Raw genomic sequence first — 21670 nt, 5'->3', positions numbered from 1 at the left:
AAGTGGCCAGGGAGCATTTCCTCCTTAACAAACGCTCGGTGTGTCGGCGCTGCCAGCAGCTGGTACTGGCAAGGCCAAAGCTGGGTCGTTCAGCCCTAGAGGGTTCGGTGTCAGAGATTCGGTCTCTCCAGCAAACACCCCCAAGGACAGTAGCTTTTTCTGTACCTGGGAAGTTACCAGATACCTAAATAATACAAGTTTTTGTTAAAAGGAACATTCAAGTACTTCCATCTAGTTGCTGTGCTCAGCCCTTTACCACGCTCTTCAGCGATGACTGCAGGTGGAAGGAGCTGGCTGACAGTCCAGAAACACAGAAAAAGTACTTGTGAGCCTTGGAGTAAAGGTGAAATTGGCACTTCTCAAGTGCGTCTGGCAGCAAAGTAATTTTGTTTCAGCTGAGACTTGCACTAGTGATTGACAGAGACCTTGGGAAACAAAGATCACACACTTTCATTCATGTAATAATACTGATCTCTTCAAATGCAGCGTACGCTCATCTTTGCCATTTTTTTATAATGCAAAGTATGACTGACTTCTCATGTAAGCTAGGAGGGAGGGGGCCTGACCTTTTTTTTTTTGTGATTTCTTTATTAATGTTTAATTCCTTGACGTTTTGCTGGGTTGCAATATAACTGGATGAGTATTTTAGAGATCAGTCATAAAAAACCTCCAGTTTGGCAGTGACCTCTCTGCCTTTTCTTTTCTTACCCCTACTCTAGGTAACATCCCTTTGTAGAACACGCCAGGTGTTTCACCTTCAATTACCTCGTGCCCTATAATATAAATACCTTCTGCAGGCCTGTTTCCTATTTTTATTTTGACTCGCTCTTCAAAGTCACCACTCCTCTGCCTTTCCTGGGTCACTCTGCCCTGTCTGAGCGCAGGTTTCGGGGATGTGGTGCTTAACCTGTTCTAGCACTAGGCCGGAGTCGCTGCTGCTCGTGACGCAGAGGAGGAACACTGCCCTCCCTCAGCCGGGAGCACTGCACGGAAGAAGTTCCTACACACCGAGGCAGGTCCCCAGGCCTGGGACGCCCAAAGAGGCCCTGTGCGAGGGCGGAGCCCGCCCTAGAGCCACGCCACTTCGTTTGTTAAGGTCATCATGTGTCAGAGAAAACCAGGGAAGGGTATTTTATTTACACTCCACCCAACAATTACTGCCGCCTGGCAGTACAGTTCCTTGGCTATGATCAGTCACTTTGCTTTCTGCAACCAGGTTAAATTAACCCTGTGGCTTTCTCTTAAGGAAAATTTTGGCTAATACTTTCTTTGAAGTTAAATCAAATACTCTGGAGTTTCAGAGACTGAACAGTCTCTAAGGTAAACTTACATGTTTCCATATCTCTCCAGTCCTCTCGATCACAACAGTTTGTGATTTGTTGACAGGCGATGTAACCTTGTAGTCATCAGACAGGAGACCCAGGATAGGATACTGATTCCTGTACCTGTATTAAAGACATTGAAGAGAGTTGCAAACGTGTAGCCAAATCGTGAACTTCCAGTCATTAATCCCCCCAGACTTCCACTAGTAACTGAGCAGGTAACACAGCCACGGAAACGGCCACCTTAGGTTTTCCTGTCCCGGGAGGATCCAATACTACCGCGACTGTTCCCCTTCGAGTTGAAGAGGCAGCATTAAGATACCTGCAGGAATAACTTGCCTCATAGAGGATATGCAATAGAAAAACAAAAGGATGTATTTTTAAGAAAGGTGAATAACTACATTACTTCTTGGTGATGATGGTTGTTACACCGGGGGACTGACTGCCGGATAATTTCTCATGCTTCAATCTGAAGAGGTCCTGAGAAAACCAAAAGTAAACATTCAAATGAAATAATGTTTTCTGAAGGATTAGTTCACTAAAGTCACAACAATGTATTTGCAGAAATTCTTCTCAAAAAGAAGTCTGTCCTTCCAAAAGGCTGGCCGAGGAACAGCGTTCAGTTACAGAAAATCCTAACCCCGATTCCTGAGCCGGGAGCGTACAAACGAATTCCCAGGAAGCGCCCACCTACAGCCTAACTGGAAGCTTAAATAGAAGTAAGTTGTGTTATTTTACCTCTTGCTGTTGCTTAATAAAAGCATCTTTCTCTTCCAACATCGATGTCAGTTCCTGCAGCCTTATTTGCAAGTCATTGTTATTTCCTTCTCTCCTTGATATGTCTTGTTGGAATTGGCATAACTGAGCCTGTCAAACATACGGTGAGGAACAGTTAGGTGTTTGGGGCTCCCTGCAGGTGACCTTTCAGTTTGTCTCTGGATGTTTTGTGGTTTGGGTTTTTTTTCATTAAAATCATGAGCAGTAAAATGCAGTGATTTTCAAATAACAAAGTTGAGCTGCACAGTAAATTCAGAAAGTGCTAACTGGACTAAATTCTGCCCAATATCAATTTAATAGTTTTAAAACTCAGTAAAGCTGGTACAAGACTGAACAAGTTGAACTGGCTTCCAGGGTGGTAAAATTAACTACAATGATTTAAATGAGATTTCCTACATACAATTTTGACTGAGATTTATTTTTGTTTTCTGTTGGGTGTCTTTTGGCTGGTTTCTTTCTTCAGCAAGACACGCAAAATATCCCCTTACGAGCCGATTAATCCCTAATTTGTACATCCAAGGAACTGTACTTTTTTTTAAATCACAGTTTTATGTTCTACCATAAGGGTTTCTAAGCCATCATTAGTGTCTATGTATAAAGTAATTACAGAACCAAAAGACACACAAGTACATAGGGCAGATCTTTTGTGTTCCTTAGTTAAAAAAGCATCTGCTTACGCGCAGTCACGCGAGGTGAAGAACACGCACGTGCCAAGTTAAACAACTCACCCTCAGGCTGCGGATCTCACGATCTTTATCCTCTCTCAAGTTATTGATCATCTCCACGTAACGGCTGGAGAGTTCGTCTGTGGTGGTCTGCAGTGTTGGGCTAGAGCAGGTCTACAGAAAACAGAACGACAGTTTTCATAGTGAACTCCCACACATTAATGCATCCGTATCTGTGCGTAGCCGCTGCCGAACACGGGGTGAGCCAGCCCGTTACCTGCAGCCGGAGGCTCTGGATCTCCTGCTCCAAGGCACGCTTGCAGTACTCCAGTTCCTTCAGCTGACAGTCCTTCTCTCCCTCACTGAGCCGAAGGGAGAGGAGCTGTTCTTCCAGAGAGCGACATCTTGCAGTGCTGTCTCGCAGTCCCTGCTGGAAAGCAGGGGAGTGGAATGAATGCACGGTGTTCCTTAGGGAAGCAGCAGGGTCACACACGTACACAAATGGGTACCAGGCCGCAGTTACTTGGAATACTCAGAACTCAGCATACTGTAGTTTTTGGCCAACACTAATTACACTGAAAACACGTTTTTAGATTTACCTGTTGCTGACGATTATTCTCTCTCAACGAAGCCAACATAGTTTCATATTCTTTCACTTGAGAATCTTTAAAAGCCAAATCCTTCTTAAGTAAGACACTGTCAGTTTCTAACTTCTGTAAGACAGAAGCGTTTAAGGTCAATAGCTGCAATTTTTCAGTAAATTTCCCATTTTCACAATGCATCATACTAACTAGTAAGTGATGTTTTATAACAGAGAAAATACACAATTTTCTTGAAACGTAGGGGTTTTTAACTACATAGCATACAGTTGCCTGTCACTGTAGTATTGTAGACAAAATTACTCACAGTTACTAACGAGAACACGAGAACCCAACAAAAACTCCAAAGCTAAGACCACTGCACTGCACAGGCTCCTTGTTCTGTGTTCAAGGCAGCCAAATGTTGCATTTCGCAAGAGCATGCTGTGGAGTACCCAGCGGTGCCCAGTACTGGGGCTGCTGTGGACGATGTTTCTGCTTTCCCAGCGGTAATTAGCTGCAGTCCGCAGCAGTAGCCACAGAGCTCCAGCTTCCAAACGGGGATGCCTGGACCCTGGGAGAACACTGGAGTTGTTAACTGCTGACAACAGGCTTCCTGTGGAGCGGGAAATACAACTGGCAGGAGTGAATGGAACCAAGGGCTCCCGATTCCTGGACCAGCACTAGTCAACAGGCGCCTGGTGTTACGCGCCTTGTGCACGTGGAAAGCAGAACCCCAGTCCATACAGCCGCACAGGGCACAGTATGTACCAGTTCAGAGCCTGAATCGAATCTCCCTCAGCAGGGTCCTTCCTTTGCAGGCACTTGGGTTTTTAGGCTTCAGCAAATCGAAAACGAACCTCACCCACTGCATGCGTCCTGCAAGTCCCTTAATAAACTAGTCACTCTCACTAAAGCAACTGAAGCCTGGACTTCACAACTTAAATTTTATCGTAACAGCTTTCCTACTGACAGGTAAAAAACAGACAAGGCCAAAAGAACCGAAAAATACGGCTTACCCCCAAGTCATCCTGCAAGTGGCGAAGCTCTTCACGTAGATTTTTGAAAGTAGAAAGCACAAGTCTCAAAGATTTATCTGATGTCACTCTCATCTAAGAGGAAAAAATGAAAATGAATACTCCTGAGTAATTAGACAGTGAGATTCAAGCTACAGCACTGGTTTTCATGTTTTGTAAAGGCAGGGGCCAATTCCAATCAGCTGTCTTCAAAGCACTTCGTGAAGAGGTGCATTTTTCTACAGATCACACTGCTGAGAACACACAGTGCTAGGAAGGAACTAAATAAACAACCATTATCCGAACCTTCCGTTGCTGTCTTACAGCCAAACCCATGTGGCTGGCGGCTGAGAAGGCAGGTTGAGGTGAGGGAGCTAAAGAACAAGACCAGAAGCAGCAGTGGAACCACACCAGGAACAGTTATTGGGGTTTGTTACCGAACATCCTAAGCACACCTCAGAACTCTGCGCTGTGTCACAGGTTTTTAACCAGAACATTGGCAAAAGGCGAGAGCCACCAAGTTAGAAGCATTATGTGTAGCTGGCAACTGATAGCCAGCATTCCATCAATCACCTACGGCTTGCCTTTAGCTTTTAAAGTAGTAATAGACAACACATGCAAGTAAAACGGTGGAAGTTCTGTGTTCTCTAACCTAAAGCCAAGATGATTTCCAGCAAAACAAAACCACAAAAAACCACCTGTAAAGCTCAGTTTAGAATACACAAGTAGTCTGGAACCAACTGCCACAACATGTCACTTGAGGCCACCTGTCTTGATTCCATACCACTTACACTGGAAAAAAAGGAGTAAGCAGTATGGAGTGAAGTACGTCGTGTGCATGTAAGCCCTGGTACGTGTAAGCCAGCTTCTACTGTTCCGAGTTACTGTACCACACGCCCTCCACCCCGCTCACATACCTGGAGGAGATAACGAATCTGCTGCTTTGTTGCCTCAGACAGTCCTTTGGGAATTAAATCTTCAACATCTTCAGTCTAAGTAAAGAAGAGAGGAAAGGGGAGACATCTTGATTAAGGATTTTGTCTGGCAGATCATAATGTGGTTTCTTCATTATTTACACAGTTCTACTATGAGAAACATGTTTAGTATGAGGCAAGTAAGAATGAAAATAGATCAAAGTGTATCCAGAAGATTTCCAAACTCTTTATATATGTGGCATATAAAAACTGAGATGAAGTGATACATGAGGCATATATTCAAATCATTAAGTTTAACATTTATTTTAAAAGCAGTATTCAAAACAATCCTCTCAAGAAATAATAGCTGATGCTAAAACAGAACGCCCAGCACTTGGTGACTGGAGCAAACCTCCTGTTTCTAAACAGTGAACAGACTGTCAATAAACAAGAGATGACCAACCCATCACAGGAGATGCTGCCAGTGGTTAAGTGGCATTGCTTCATGTAGTTTAATCCTACACAAGTATTTCTGCCATATACACCCAATGCCTTTAAAGATCAGAGGTGCTGATCATTCTGTCACGGCCTGATTCACAAAAATGAGCTTTCTGGAGACTTGGGCAGTCTGTTCTCTCAGCTTAGGTTCCTCTCCTTTCTGCAAGAGGCAATACGCTTCGCTTCTTAGGAGCACACGGCAGCACACGTGCCTGAACAGCAGCTTTATTGGCAAGAGCATGAAAGATCCTTCAGAGAAAAGCACTCTGTGTACTGAAAATACATGTAGTGGTGGTTGGTTTATACTGAAACCATTACAGGCACAACAGGAAAGACTTCCAAAATCTGACTCTCGTACTGGAATAATGCAAATGATTAAAGTTTTCTTTCAGTATTACCACATTTGCAAATACACGCCTAGCAGTAGGTTTCAGTCTCCGAATGTTATTAACAAGCAGGAACCTTTAACTAACAAAGAACAACATCCTTAATTTAAACTGGGTTGGTTAATTTGCATGAAGAGCCACATTAACACTGCATGTTAGGGAATGGCTTGCTCAGAGCACACCTGATGCTTACCTGACACGTAAACTCGATGTCATTGTTCCTGTAAAACAGACAAAATCCAGGGGACCAGTTAACACAAAGCTCCGGGAGAACTTTTAAGAATTCATACCCACATTCGCAACTATAAGAAGATTATCAGGTTACGAGCTGTTACCTTTCTTTTAAGGTGCCAGGCAACATGCACTATTAAATACAACTCCGTATAGAAATCTCCGAGGAGACCGGAACACTAAGAGCAGTACAGTTAACACAGGCTAACCATCTCCATTTCTTTGGGCAGTTAACCCAATTACATTCTTAATAGGCTGGGTAATGGTTTACCCAGAACTATGCTGCAATGTATTGACATGCCTGAAGTGTTTACTTGGCAGCATCAGGTTTTTTGTGATGCTTAAATTCCACTTTTCCCCTGCTGTGGGACCATTTTCCTATTTCAGTAACCTCAGAAAGCACCAAAGGAGCCTGGCAGTGAGGGGGAAAGCGTGAGGGAACGGTGGTTGGGAGGGAAGGGCGAGGACATTGTGAAGACTCAGATTACTGGCTGCTGTGAATCTGCATTTCTTTCCAAAGACAGTCCATAGGGCTCTGCAGAATACGCGCTTAACGTTAATTTGTGTGTAAATGCTGAGCTTTATGCCTTAGGGTGGCCATCTCCTAATCCAGGACATGACATAACACAACGCCGTGACAGAACAAAGGAACATTGGGGGGGTTGGGATATTTGGGTTATTTATATATTGGGTTATGTATATTTATCATTAAATACACATCGGCGCATGCTGTAAGTGTACTTGTTTGCTCTATGTGCAGACGGGCATGGGATACGTAACTCTAGTGCATACAGTCTAAACAATTTTGAATTTACTTGGCTTACTGCAATTTTATGCCCCGAGTTACTCAGCAGATTAGATCAATGTGTAAAATACACAGTCAATTCTAGTTGTTAGGGAAGAAAACAAAAACAACTTGCCAACAGTACTGTCCTCTCAACTGTGCACTGCTAGCATTTCTGGAATACAAAAGCAACAGAACAGACAGAATGCCAGTACCTTCCTATCTTTTCCACATGCTGTAGTAAACAACTGTACAAGTCGTTGGTTTTGCGGTTCAGTTCAGCAAGGAGCTCCCCGAAGTAGCGGCAGTCCAGCTGGTCACCATTTTCCTGAGAGCAGTTCACCTAGCAGAAGATAGGCAAAAAGGTCACAATTGAGTTCCCTTCTTTGGGATGAAAGGTGAACATGAAAATGCTACAAATATTGGGTTTGTTTGCTCTTACTAATTTGCAATTTGTTTTTCTTTTCCTTGGTATTGAGTCTTTCATGTCTTCTGGTTTTCAGTACACTATACAGAAATTACTTCTTTTACAACAACAAGAAATATGCAAAGTAGTATCTCCTGCAGCATCTTCACCATTATGCTAACGTGGAAACCGTTGAGAATTGGGATCTCTCATTAACAGACGTGCTTCCATAGCTGTGGTGGATAAAACGCCTGTGGGCAGCACCCAGATAAAACCAGCTGGGTTCAAGATTCCCCACTGCAAAGATGGTATTTGTATTGCCCCAGTTCAAACGTTTACATTTGTGAACAGAAGAATTTCAGCCACAACCCAAACAGAGCGTACCCGAGTTGCTTTACGGGAGCGTCTGGCTCGGGAGGATTCCGCAGAGGTCTAACACTGCTGTCACCAAGTGTCTTTGCCCTGCTCCCCGCGCACTGCGTGGATGCCCAGGAAGGCCGGCCACGCTGCCAGCTGCACCGACAGTACGCACGGACAGCACGCTGCCTGCACCCCTTAGAAACTCCCGAACTTGCAAGCTGCTGGAAAATGAAGGGCAAAGGAAGCCAGTTTTGTGCTTCCAGTGAATCTGTGTCAAACACTTCTACACCAAACTGAAATACATTTGAAGTCCTTACCAAAGAGTTCAGGTAGGAAGCGATCCTGAAGTGATGTATGCAGAGTTTATAAAGTTACATATCGTCTCTCCAGAGCTACAGGCACAGGCCTTGCGTTACTGATCTTTGTTGTGTGACAACTGACATGAAAGCTGACTCAGTCAAGGGGTAACACTCCCAGACAAGGAAAACAAACAAACCAGCATGGCTTAACACATTTAGAAGGTAAGAGAAGGATGATCAGTCAGTATACCTAAGCACAGGTCAGTGCCAGCTAGAAACAGGATACAATATCTAAAACAGCTGCTTTTTTTTTTTGGTTTTTTTTGTTTCCTTAACAGCACGTGACGAAGTCTTGGACAGTCCTAGACAACATCTGCAGTCACAGTATACCAAGAAGTTGCCTGCAACAGACAAACTCTACTGTTTACTTTACAATGGTGCTTAATTACTATGAGTTTAAACAAAAACTTTTGAGATTGGAGATAGCAAATTTATGTGCCTGTGTATTATTCATACTCTGAACAGTAAAGCATTCAGAAAATGATTCTTACCGGTTCACGGGTTTGAACTGTTACCCTCCTCACTGTGTTTCCTCTGCAGTCATCACTCACAGAGACTGGAATTATTTCACAAGGGCTGCTGGTCTGTGTCTGTTGGCACTGGTGAGTGACCGGGGACGGCTCGGAGTGCTGGCAGGGCTGGGCCACATGGCACTGATCGGCTGCCTGGGGAATCTGACACTGGTGGGAAAACTGATACTGCTTCTCCTAGAAACAAGGATGGATTTTTTCAAGCTGCTAGACACATCTTGATGAGATAGAAGCTTAATATGAATATATAAATTAATGAAATGTGGGTTTACTTGGAAAGACTGGTGACAGTTTCAGATATTTTAATAATCCTAATAAAGTTGCTTTTTTTCCTAATTGAACATGAGTTTGCCTCACACTTTCATACTTTAAGGTCATGATTCACCAACTCCTCAAATTTTAGTAGCTGCACATGAAAAGCACAGAAGAGACACCTTTCCCGAGTTGTATATTTCAGTATGTTGTTACTCCTAACATACTCAAGCAAAGGGAACCTCCAGTATTTAACTTAAGTCATGTGTCTCTTGTTTCATGAAGTATTTTAGAGATTAAAAAGGAGCACCAGTTGAACTACTTACTGTGTTTTCATCATTTCAGAAAAAAACTTGCATGGGAAATGGCTCAAGACATTTCCCCTATAAATGCTTTCAGCAATTCCAGAGTCAGAGCGTACAGTACATATGGACACCTGTCTTTGCCTCATCTGAGAAAAGTGCTGTTTACAATACACTGACCAAAACAATAAACTAGAAACTAACCTGTGTTCCAGTCAAAACACTGAAAATTACTGATTTCAGCAAACTTGTTTGTCTAGATCATGGCTTTTACAAGTTTACTTTAAAAATCACATATTCTGCTTCAAAGTATATAAATGCAAATCCTTCAACGCTGACATGCTGCAGATCCGAGGAGGTTTTACAGCAGGTTGTGAAAGGGCTGCACACCCGTTAGCAGTCACAGCACAGTGGGTGCACTTTCAACACATTTTCGTTTCACCTGAACAAAATCTAGTTGCATGGCCCCAGACCACGGTGCAGCATAAAAATGAAATGTGTCAAAACTTATACTCCTGATTTGACTTGAATCCAGATATACCCTGGGTAACAAAGCACATAGAAATACGGTTTCCAGGACTAGATTCCACACTTTTTTTTATTGTGGGGTTTGGGGTTTTTTTTGCACCATCTGTGGGAAAAAAGCTATTATTCATTATTACTACTTCCCCCCCCTTTCCACTCCAGAGAACGAGTATTACAACTGATTTATCTAAAATCCAGAACAGCACAAAAACTTCAGTTTTAAAAAACAAAACCAAACCCAGACAAGAGAAATCAGACTGAAATACCCTTCATTTCAGTTTTTTTCCTGTTGAAAACCATGTTTCAGAGCAATAAAAAAATAGTATTTTTGTTATTGACAGAACACCATTCCAAGATGAAATTTCAGACAGCTTTGTCAAATGTATTTTTTCAAGAATGAGGGAAAAAAATTTTTTTTCAATTCAGTTTTTGTACAAATTTATATTGGTAATTTTGTTGTGGAGCTACTGCAAGAAACTAATTATCAGTCAGTATTCAGACTGACAGTGCTTACGATACAACAACCATTTTCATTGTTGGTCTGAAATACATTTTTAATAAAAACGTAGCAAATGTTCCAACTTCTGCTGTCCTTACAGAGGCACTTTCATTACTTTAAGAATGTCCCCTGTACCTCAACAAGGCAATTCTCAGGTTGACAATAGTCCCGCCCCACCCCCCAAAAACATTAATTTTCTGCTACCATCTCAGTTTTCTTTTGCAGTAGGTAATATAAACAACCAACTTACTTGGTGGGGATTTAATAGCTCATATTTTCTTATAGTCTTTTCATAGATGACATTATTTCCAGGAAAGAAGTTGCCCCCTCTAAGAAATGGGGATAATGGCTCCTGTAAAGCATTTTAATAAAAACATTCATAAATGTTGTCAAGCAGCAAATTCAAAATCAGTGTAATTTTGCCTAAAAAAATACAAGCTATTTTTATAATTTGAAGACACATATACTTTGAGATAATTTGTTGAGATATGTACATTTGAGTGTATGTCTGTTTGGAAACAAACCACTGTGCTTCCATCTAGACTCAAACAGTTAGAAATCAATCTGTGCTAGCAGTACGACTGAAGGATATTAACAGAGACTTAACTGCTGAGAGGTGGGAAGCCTGACTGGCAATTCCATAGGATTTTCAATCCCTAATCATTTCATCTCTCACCATCAGCGATACGGGCCACGTGATTTCAAAATATTCAGCATCCACAGATGGAAACAGCTGAGCACTTTTACCAAATCAGGGTAAGGGAGGAAGAGTTACACAAGCAGAACACCAGCACTAAACAGTTCTCCTACCTGATCAGGATTCTCAATAATAATCCTTCGAACAGTGCCCTGCAAGGAAGAAAAAAAGCAACGATTCAGTGATTACTGTGCTTCAATCTCTATAACTTTTTATGCTCAAGAGTTAGGCTTACATGGATTCCCAAAGTAATCTGAATATGGTCATCAGCTGGAAACTTACTGAGATCCACTGGCCAAAACCCCCAGAAGTGTTGCAAAGCCAGGGCCTTTCCACCCCGAAGGAGATGCCCCACGTACAGCGTGGCAGCACACAACCTGCAACTCTCAGTTTTGAGAGTGTTTTTTCTCCGTCACCTCTTTGCGGGTCTGAAGGAGTAAGTCCTTATTTTCTGTAAGTGCCGACAGAATAGGATACAAATCCAAGCTGACATACTGGACTAGGTCTTCAAGGATCCCATGTCCCTATTCCACAGACACTGTCTTTCATGTCACAAACCAAGGTCAGGTGCTGTAAATAGATGTGCATCTTAAAGACTTTTTCTTTCACCAAGGGAAGAAAACTTGTATTTTGCTTAAACACTGAAATGAAAGGGCAGAGGAACTGCCAACAAACCACGGCAGGTTTGCACCCAGCAGTGACAACTGTTTCAAAAAGTGGTCACAAAATTCCAAAATTGACACTTAAGAACAAAGATGACCATGTGGAAAATCTGCACATTCTTGAATGAAAACTTAAATAGGCCTTTTTAAGCTACAGAAATCCACAAGTGGCAGCAGTTTTGTTCATTTTCAAATAGATTTTTTCCCCCAGCACTGTCTACAAACTACTGCGGACACTGACTTCCATTCTGTGGACCACCACCAGTTGTAACAAATCATACACATCGCTTGAAGTCTCCACATCTTGTTCTTTATCCAAGCAAGTAAAATTCCCACTGAATCTTACCAAAGGACTGGGCAATCCGTTAGTTTACAGCACACTATTTATTCTTCCTCACTGTACAAACTTCCATTTTCATAATAAAACATTTCTTCCTTTAACCCATGGGCAGTGCTTGGGAAGTTTATATTACTGCAGTTGTCTTGGAGACACCCCCAGCTGGGTGAGAGCAGCTCTGAAGCAGGTCAGGTTTCCAGTTGCGAACTGTTTCGTAACTGTAGAAGCCTGAAGCGTTTTTCCCTATCTCCCAAGAGTAAATCATAACAGCACCAGGAAAGATAAACCAAAGTAGAAAAGAAACTGTTTGAGCAGCAATCATAGTAATTAAGAAATCTCAAAATTGTAACTGCTGCAGAAAACTTAGAAAGCTGCTTACTCCTCCATCCAGATACCGTGTACTTGAGGTAGGTCCATCGAGGAAGGGACCCCCCCGACACCAACAGAAAACTCTGTACTGGGATATTGACACCAAAAGGAGACAATATGGAGGTCTACAACGTACAGCCCAATTCCTACATCACTCTGACACCTACAGAATTTGAAGTAAAATACTTCAAAAATGAATGCCCACTGGCACTTCCATCACACCAGTTTCACAGCAGGCGTACCCCTGACTCCCAGTCCCACCTCTGACCCAGACGAGGCAGCTCCAAGCTTTGCACCGAGCCTGTCCGTCCTGGAGCACTCTGGTGCTACAATACCAGCACCATGGGAGAGCAGGAATTGTTCCTGTTTGGAGCTGACAACCATTGTACAGCACATGAAAATGAGACGAGCATTCTGCATGAAATTACATTTTCAATGCACTGAAAAGTTGGAACAAACCTGGCGGAACTAAATGCTGCTGCCACAGGGCTTTGGAATACGTAACTCACACTGACTTGTTCAGAGACAATAACATGTAAAATTATTTTATCTAGTTACCTACATGTTCTCAGAGGCATACACTCAGAACTGAGAAGACTGCAGCATTTTAAGTTGAAATATACTTTTGTAATATTCAAAAAGGGCAGTCTAATCATATGTGGAATACTATACAGAACCTAAGAACTTTTTTTTTTTGGATAACATTATGCTTATTTTTAAGATACCCAAACTCTCATTTCCAAAGAACTCCGGTGCAGACACATTTCCCTCGCTCCTTTACAAACAGGGACTTGCCTGCGCTTCCTCCCACACCAGCCAAGCAGGCTGGACAGGAACAGAGAAGCCAGAAACCGGGTGACTGCACCAGCCTGAACTGCCCCCAGGCAGCTCCCGGCAGGGCACAGGGGATGCCACCCCCCAGGCCCCGGGGGCCCGTCCTGTCCTTCACTTGTGCAAGTGTGCTGCAGGGGGTACGCTGTGATGGAAGATGACCTCGAGCTATTTTCAGGTTTCCACCATTCCCAAGGGGCACAGCTCAGGCCACTCTCTGATGTCCTACAGTGCTCTGGAGATGTAGTATTTTGTAACTGAAAGAAGGGAGGGTGGGGTTTTAAAGGGGAGAGCCCAGTGCTACCGTGGATTTCAGTGGCACAACTGGGTTTGGGATTTATAACTGCCTCAGCAGTCATTCTGGGTCTGTTTATAGGATCTTTTCAAAAGGTATACGCTAGCACTTCCATAATGATTTTTGCGAGTCTTCAAGATCTTTAAATTCTGAAATAAGCATTTGATAGATTTATCCAGTTATTGCATGTAAATTTTATGCAAAAACAATCAGTATACTAACTTATTTCAACAAGTTTCCCTCATCTCCAGCCAAACCATCGGTTAAGGTGAGAATTTAATCTCTGTCAAAACCTTTTACCTGTAAGGTATTGTCTTGTAAATTACAAGCGATCCAAGTCAGCTAATCCCAATTTACGAATTACGTTTGGCAGCTGAAATGCAGAAATGGCAAGCTACATTTGGAGGTTGTTTCAAACAATACAGACCAATCCGACAAGCTGGTTGATACTATACCATTCTCGCAGTGGGAGGTGAAAGTCTTTAGCACTTCACAGCACCAGCCCTTGAAAAGGTCTTACAAAATTTCTCACAATGGGTAGACAATGCCTACAAAGGCTTTCAGGATTTTGCCTCCTGCACTGACAGCAGGCATCTCGTGTGTGCCTTTTCCTATATTATTTTTTCATGACCGTGGTGAAAGCGTTCATACATGTAAGCCGTCCTGGAAGAGAATGTATTCCAAACATTCTTCATTTAGATCAAGCAGACAAGAGCAAAATTTGCCGTGAATTACTCCAGACAAAACTTGCCATTTCTGGGAGCAGCATTTGGCTTCCACATCAAGGATAAAAAGACAGAATCCTGAACCACAAAACAGACCACCATGTGTACTATTTGCACACACTGATTTTGAATTTACCTTCCTTCTAGCTTATTAAAAATGTGCATAAATACAATGGAACACACCAACCACGTGACTAAATAGTATCAACAGTGATGTAGACATTTTTTATCACTTATCTACAAAAGCTCTGCAGAAGTTCATTACATATTGCTCAAAGACAGCCCTTGCCTTATCAACAGTAAGAAGCTTACACTACACCTCTAGGCTGCCATTAACTGAAAATTCTAATGTTAAATTAAAACATCTGTGTGAGTTAGGTATCACTACATTATTCAGTTCATGCAGCTATACACGATCTGCACAAAGGACAACTGAATCACCTCTTTGAAAGCTTCCTACACTCTTCCCAGCACTTCCTCCTCACAGCTCCATTCAGCACCAAGTACGCAACTTCTGTCTACTCCCAGCTGACTTCCCTGTTACTCTTCCTCTTTAATAATGTCCTAATAATCTGTATTAAGCACCTTCCCTCTCCACCAGTAAAACTGCAGTCCACACAAAGCCTGATTTGAACTACACCCTCTTTTGTCTTTAATCCAGCAAAACGCTTCAGCAAGAAATTATTTTTCATCAGCACGACTTAATGGATTCAGTGACTAAAACAGAAGTTGGAATTAAACATACTTCATAGAGCAGAGACAACATTTGAGCCTGTAATCAAATTGTTCACAAGCTTATCTAAGTAGAGGAAGCCTGAGACTGCAGTATTTATTCTAATGAATATTTAATTAATTGAACTCAATTCAGACTATCATCTAAGCTAGCTGAGCAGATCACTTATCTGGAAGGTGAGACCCGTGTTTACACTCCTGCCCTACATCTTTCAGGAGAGGGATTAACAGCTTTGATACAGCGGGAATGAGTCTGTCAGACCCAAGCCACGTAAAGCTGTTAGCGAAGCCGCTCACTTTCCAGAATTTAGCAGAAGCCATCCTGCAGGAGAAGGCAGCCCTTAAACTATGCAAATATGGCTTTAAAAGGAAATCAGATTTCACATTGATCTTAATTCCTATTCTTTTTCAGAGGGAAGTATGTTTATACCGCAGGAAAGAAAATTAAACAGGAGTTCAACTGAAACAAACATACATTATGGTATCGAGTACAGCATACCAGTGCCACTTCTACTAATGACAGCCTGAGGTGTAAGAGAAAAAAATGGCTAAGAATAAATTCTCATCTCCTTTTCTCCTTTTTAGTCGAAGCTGTTCTTAAGCCACTGGTTCCTAGTTTTAAGATTTAGCCAAGATATCAATCACACATTGTTAAAATTCCATTAACTTATTCAAGCCATTCCCTGAAGACCACACAACGTGCCGAGCCACATCGCGGAGCCCTTCCCGCCGCGGCTGCCGCTGGCACCGCCGCCCCAGCGGGCGCGCACCCGGGGCCACCCCCGAGGCAAAGCCGCCGCAGCACGGCGCGGGTGTCTGAAATCGATTTAAAACAAAATCCAGGCCTTGCCAACAGGAAACTGACCCGGGCCTGACCGATCCGCTCAAAATTAAACGGGAAGGGGAAGTCCAAAGGAGAACCCGCCTAAAGGGCAGTGGGTCACAGGGGGCTCCTCAGGCGCCAAGACCCCGGCCGGGCCGCGGGCGCCCCTCAGCCGCCTGCCCCGCTCCCGCCGCTGCGGCCCCGCAGGCCCACAGCCCACCCGCCATGAACGGATTAATTAAACGGCGCCTTTGGGGTACAGAGGCCGCCCGAGGCGAAGCCCCGCGGCCGGGCCCCTCAGGGCGGCGCGGTCCGGCCCTCCCCGCCGCAGCCCGCGCTCCCCCGCCGGCGCGACACAGCCATCGTGTGTCCCGTCCCGTCCTGTCCCCCCCCCCCCCCCCCCCCCCGAGAGGGGTTTTGTGGCGGGGCCGCGTGTTTTCAAAGTCCGCCAGGGCCACGACCGTGCCCCCTCCGCTCAGCCTGAGGTAAAACCACTTTTTCAAAGCACACCCCGGGCACAGGCAGGGCGGCCCGCGGGCCCCCGCTCCGCCCCGACCCCCGCTCCCCACCGGGCAGCCCCGCAGCCGCCTCCAGCCCGGGGCGGCCTTCGGCTTCGACGCCGCCTCAGCCCGGGCGGCAGCGGGGCACGGCGGCGCAGCCCGGGGCGGGCGGCGGGGCCGGAGACCCGGCGGCAGCCGCCGTACCTGTTGCAGCGGGTCGCAGCCGGAGCCGACTTGCTGGTAGCCGTGCGCGCACTCCAGCGGCGAGGCCGCCCGGGAGGAGCAGGACGCGGCGCTCACCCGCCGGCAGCCGGGGCCGTAGGTCCGCACCCGGTCGCACGCCGGGCTGCTGTCCTGCGGCTGCTGGGGCGCGGGCTCGAAGCACGGCAGGGGCCGCGGCGGCTCGGGGCAGGGCGGCGGCTCCCGGCACGGCGGGGGGGCGCGGCGGCGGCGGCGGCTCCGGGCAGGGCGGCGGCTCCCGGCAGGGCAGGGGCCGGGGCAGCGGCTCCGGGCAGGGCAGGGGCCGCCGGGCGGCGGGGAGCGTGCTGTAGTGCTGCTGGCGGCGGTAGTAGTGGTGCTGCTGCTGCTGCTGCAGGTGCGGGGGCGGCGCGAGGGGCTGCAGCTGCTGCTGGCCCCCGTACATGGCGGCCGTGGGCCGCGCCGCGCTCCGGCCCGCCGGCTCCGGGGCGGCAAATACAGAAGGCAGCTGGGGCAGGCCGGGGATTAGTACCTGCGGGAGAGCCGCGCCTAGGCCGGGACACACCTCCGGCGGCAGGGCCTGGGCCGCCTCCCCCGCCCCGGGCAGCGCGCCCGCCGCTGCCGCGCACCGGGACTCGCCCGGCCGCCGGCAGGAGGGCGCAGCGGGGGCGCGCCGGGCCGGGCCGGGGGACAGGCGGCCCGGGCTTGCTTTGCCGCACGGGCACCTTCCCGTGCCGCCTTCGGGTCCTGCCTGGCCGAGCACTCAGAGGAGCAGACACCGCCCTCGGCTCACGGCGGCGGGTACGGCACCGCGCGGAAACCCCGCTAATGGAAAAAGCAGAGAATAAAGCGTGACACTGAGTAATAGAGCCCGTTGTTATTAACCTGTTTGCAGCGCGTGTAGGGGGAGCGCAAATACATAGTTAGCAGCCTGAAACCGCTCTAGCAGTAAGCTACGAAGTCCCCGCGGAGCCGCCCGCCGCGCAGCGAACCCCCGGTGCGCTGCCCGCCGCTCCCTGCGCGCCCCCCAGCCCGCCCCGGTGCCACCGCCCCAGAGCTCGCTCGTACGGAAGAACGGCAGCTCCAGTTAGTTTCTCAATCCGGCATATTTTGGTTCGGGTTCCTTTGGCTGCATCGGGCAAGCCCCAGCTGAGAACATAACTATGTTCTGCAAGGTAATGTAGCAATAACATAATTGTAGAAACTTGTGTAATAAATATTGCTCGTAATAATAAACCTTAGATTCTTAATTTTGTCAGTTTGTTTCCCCTACATGCTTACTATGCTTCAAAGTCACACAGAACAAAAAACAGTGTGTGCAGTACCTCGTGCTAAGCAAAACACCTGTGACGCAGTTGAGCAACACCTGCTGCGTTTCATTCTACACGGTGTTACGTTGGCTGTTCACTGAAAGCTCCGTCTCAAATTAAAAAGAGCTCACAAAGCTCTTCAACAGGTACTTGGGAAGCTATGAATTTTAGGATGAGGTCCTACAACAATTCCGTATTTACAAAACAGTTTTTAAAAGACCCCCTCTTGGACAGCAACAAAACATAGTTACAACAGCCCAGTCTCTACACAAACCATAAGACATTGTTTTATGCTTAGGTAGGAAACTACAGTGATACTCCTTGTGGGGGGGTGGGGGGAAACTGCTGTGATGTAGAATACAGCAAACATGGTTGGTTAGCCAGCTCAAGAATCTTACCAGCGTGCAGTATATACTGCCCTGTTTAATAGTGTCCTGGAAGTTTCTTACAAGGGTCAGCAGAAAGCAAGCCCTCGGTCATCCTATTGTAATGGAAATACGAAATAACTTCCAGAAAAGTCTGTAGATGTGGTAAGGATTATTGGAGTCATAAATAATAACAGCAGTAATATATGCACAGTGATCTGTACTAGTTAATGAAGAGCCTCAAACAAAGCATTGGAATTTTAATGTGACCAAAGCTTTATGTACATCTGAAACCAAGAATGATACTGTGTTCTGTATCTCACGGGGCGCTAACCTGTTCAGTATGAGTTCTTGCTGTCCTTGCTGTCCCAGCCAGGAGGAACAAAACAGTATTTTGATATAAAACAGGACAGAAGAATACACACTTGGGAAGACCACTACAAGAACATTATATTCTGATGTCTAGGCTGAAATTATTTAAATTATTTGTCATATGAGGTTGGGAAACTCTCTGAAGGGGTTGAGGAAGAGAGGGTTAAGAAGCCAGCAAACTGGCAGACAGCTGCACCCTATAAGCAACTTGATGAGGCAGAGATAAAAATCTGCTTTCAGCTGAAAGGAAGGCTTTAGAAATTGTAGGGGAAGTTAGAACCAGCTGCTAAGCAGAGGGTTTGGTTTTCTGATCCTCCCTTTGAGCCATAAAGCACTTAAGGTTTGGTGGAAGGAGCCTGTCTGCAGACACTGCTCCAGACAGCCCAGTGCAGCCACTTTGTTCCTATCACCCTCTTAACCCTGGGCTACTTGGATCTGACTGCACTGACCGTGGGGCAACACCTGGCAAAGAAAGGAACCTAAGCATGGAGATGGCTCTCTCCATTCTGAGTGCCTGGGACAATCCGGCTGCAGAGCTCTGCCCTTGTTTAACCAGCAAAAGCTTGACACCATTAATTGCCTATAAAGATGAAGCAAGGCAATTTCAGACAAGACAGCGAGTGCCTAGAACTTGCTGTTTAGATTGCAAGTACATCATTGTCTTTCAGAAGATGAGGTCCACTAAGTCAGAAGTGTGTTTATAGCAAAAATTCCTTTGTGATGGTCATAGCCTGCTTTATGCGGGTCAGGCTTCATGATCTTGCCTTTCCTGAAACTGCTTGTATAAACAGGCTGCACTTTCTGATTTGAGTGTCTTCCCCCGTCCTCCCAAGCTTTTGCTCCTCAGCTGCCTTTTTTGACCTTAGTTCTGTATGGATAGCTATGTAACATTTGTCATCGGGCAGAATACAGAGTAATACTTTACTGGAAGTACACAGGCAGAATGAATTGGACAGAAGAAAGAAATCAGACTTGCCTTATTATATGAATATATAAGGATGTAGAAGTGACTGGTCAGGGAGAGGGGGAAGAACGTAAATACTTTTAAGCAGTAAAGTTAAATCTACTCTTCTGCAAACACAGGTGGCAGCCTGACACCTGGGGAAATGAGAAATTTGATCTTTGACTGCAAAGCTGATACACTGTAATAAAACTGCACTTAAATGTTTTAGAATACCTTTTGTTCTCTAATGCCTCTTTCTTTCATTAAACAACTATATATGCTACAGTTGCTCCACACATCAGGATCTCCGATCCTCTGCTTGAACCCCCTGATACAGAGGTACGTTTGTGTGAATGTATCATGCAAACGCACGCTGGGGTGGAGGGGATTACAGAGGAGCTCCTGGGAGATGCATGGGGAAGGGGAAACAACAGATGAGTATGGAGCAAAGGTCTGACTTGGGGAAAACCTAGCTAGTGTAGAGGGAGCCTTGGCTCTGTGGCACCTGGAGCCCCATCTGCCACATTTCCACAGCAATTACAGGATAGCAGATACTGAGGGAAAGGATAACAGGTTGTTCTTTGTACTGCCTGATCACTTTGCCCTTCTGGTTCATGCCTCTGCAATAACAATATACTTTTATTTCCCATGGGGGGGGGGGGGGGGGGGGAAGGCACCTCTTAGGGAGTATTTTGATACTGTTTTAGGACAACACTGGTTGGCTATTTGTATTTTAATTAAAAACAGAAGAACAACTGTACCATCTAGACGCCATCTAGATCTCAGGCAGTAGCAGATGCTAAACAACCATCAGTACATTCCAAAAAGTGTCTGAAGAGGACAAGCCACTGTAACCCTTCTCTCTCAATGCTTTCCCACTCAACAACTATTTTCAACTATGGATATTTCATAAGGACAGTATGTTTTTTTCCTTACCAGTAACCTCCAGTCTCATGTACACAGACTTGCTTAGTACACCCCTTGAATTCACATGAACTTCTTTCACTCACAAAGTCCTCTGGAACTTCAGCAGATCTGCTACTGCTGCATGAAGATTCTCCTCTTGATTCTGACTTCTAGTTCTTCCGTACAACTTCATAATTTCTCCACTAAGTCCTCCCTCTTCCAGGCTAGAAAAAAACAGCCTTATTCAACCTTCTCCATAGAGGCCTTATTCTGTATCATGGGTGATTTTCACAACACTTTTTCAATTCTAATAGATCATTGCACAGCATTCCAGATGTGGAAAAATCATGGATTTATACAACGGTGCAATGATGTTTACTTTTTGTTTTCTATTACCTTTGCAATACATTCTAATGGTAGATTTGCTGTTTTTTTGACTCCCACTAAGCTGGTATTTTCCTGGAGTTATCTGTCATGACCACAGAGTCTTGCACTACAGCAGTAATAGACTGCTCAGAGCCCATAATTTCATATGTTTCATACAAACATTACTGTATGTTCATCTACAATGACTTTTTATCTGCTGTCTTATTTTGTATTTTATTTAGAAATATATTTTAACAAGACATCTTGCAATGCATGGCTAGCAAGACTGGATCCAAAATGGCTTCTTAGGTGATTTCAGAATTTTAATTCTCTCATTGCAGTGTTTCCATGGTAAGAAAATTTAGCAAGCAGAAAGGATTAAACAGAGTTTAGGGTAGACTATAATTTATAGTGATAGATCAGATCATATACTAATGATCAGACCATAAAGTAACTGTTGCAAGTTTAGAGGCAAACTCTCTTATCCCATTAATACATTCCTTGTAATAAGTTGTGGTATCAGTTGAAGTTTATACACTTCACAAAGAAACTGAAATCCTTGGAACACACCAAAAAATCTAGACTTAAAAACTGCATCTATTGGTTAATAGCTAGGATGGTTTATAATCTAAAATTGTCAAGGAACATGCAAATACACCCCTCCTATTTTTGCTATACCAGCAGAGGGGAAAAATAGTCATTATAGTATAGCAACAGGACACAGAGTGACAAAACAGAATAAAATTACTTTGTTTTATAAGGACACCGGTTTTGTGATGGCTGTCAGTATCTTCAAAACTAAAAAGCTCTCAAGATTGTATTTCATTCTATGAAG

At 45.0% G+C, this 21670-nt stretch overlaps 1 protein-coding gene across 1 annotated transcript; it reads right to left on the bottom strand.

Annotated features, from left to right (window-relative positions):
• Positions 1–577: 577 nt before the first annotated feature.
• Positions 578–17082, bottom strand: POF1B (POF1B actin binding protein). Its single transcript, XM_040614107.1, is given in 15 exon segments — positions 578–1445; positions 1729–1802; positions 2061–2189; positions 2828–2938; positions 3042–3194; positions 3364–3477; positions 4362–4454; positions 5276–5350; positions 6350–6377; positions 7387–7514; positions 8788–9003; positions 10655–10756; positions 11215–11253; positions 16580–16813; positions 16815–17082. Coding segments are annotated over 15 exon segments (1830 nt in total). The 5' UTR covers positions 17019–17082; the 3' UTR covers positions 578–1315.
• Positions 17083–21670: the final 4588 nt, after the last annotated feature.

The sequence above is a fragment of the Falco naumanni genome, chromosome 14, assembly GCF_017639655.2.
Source record: "Falco naumanni isolate bFalNau1 chromosome 14, bFalNau1.pat, whole genome shotgun sequence".
Taxonomy (NCBI): Eukaryota; Metazoa; Chordata; class Aves; order Falconiformes; family Falconidae; genus Falco; species Falco naumanni.
This window is presented reverse-complemented; position numbering and strand designations above follow the sequence as displayed.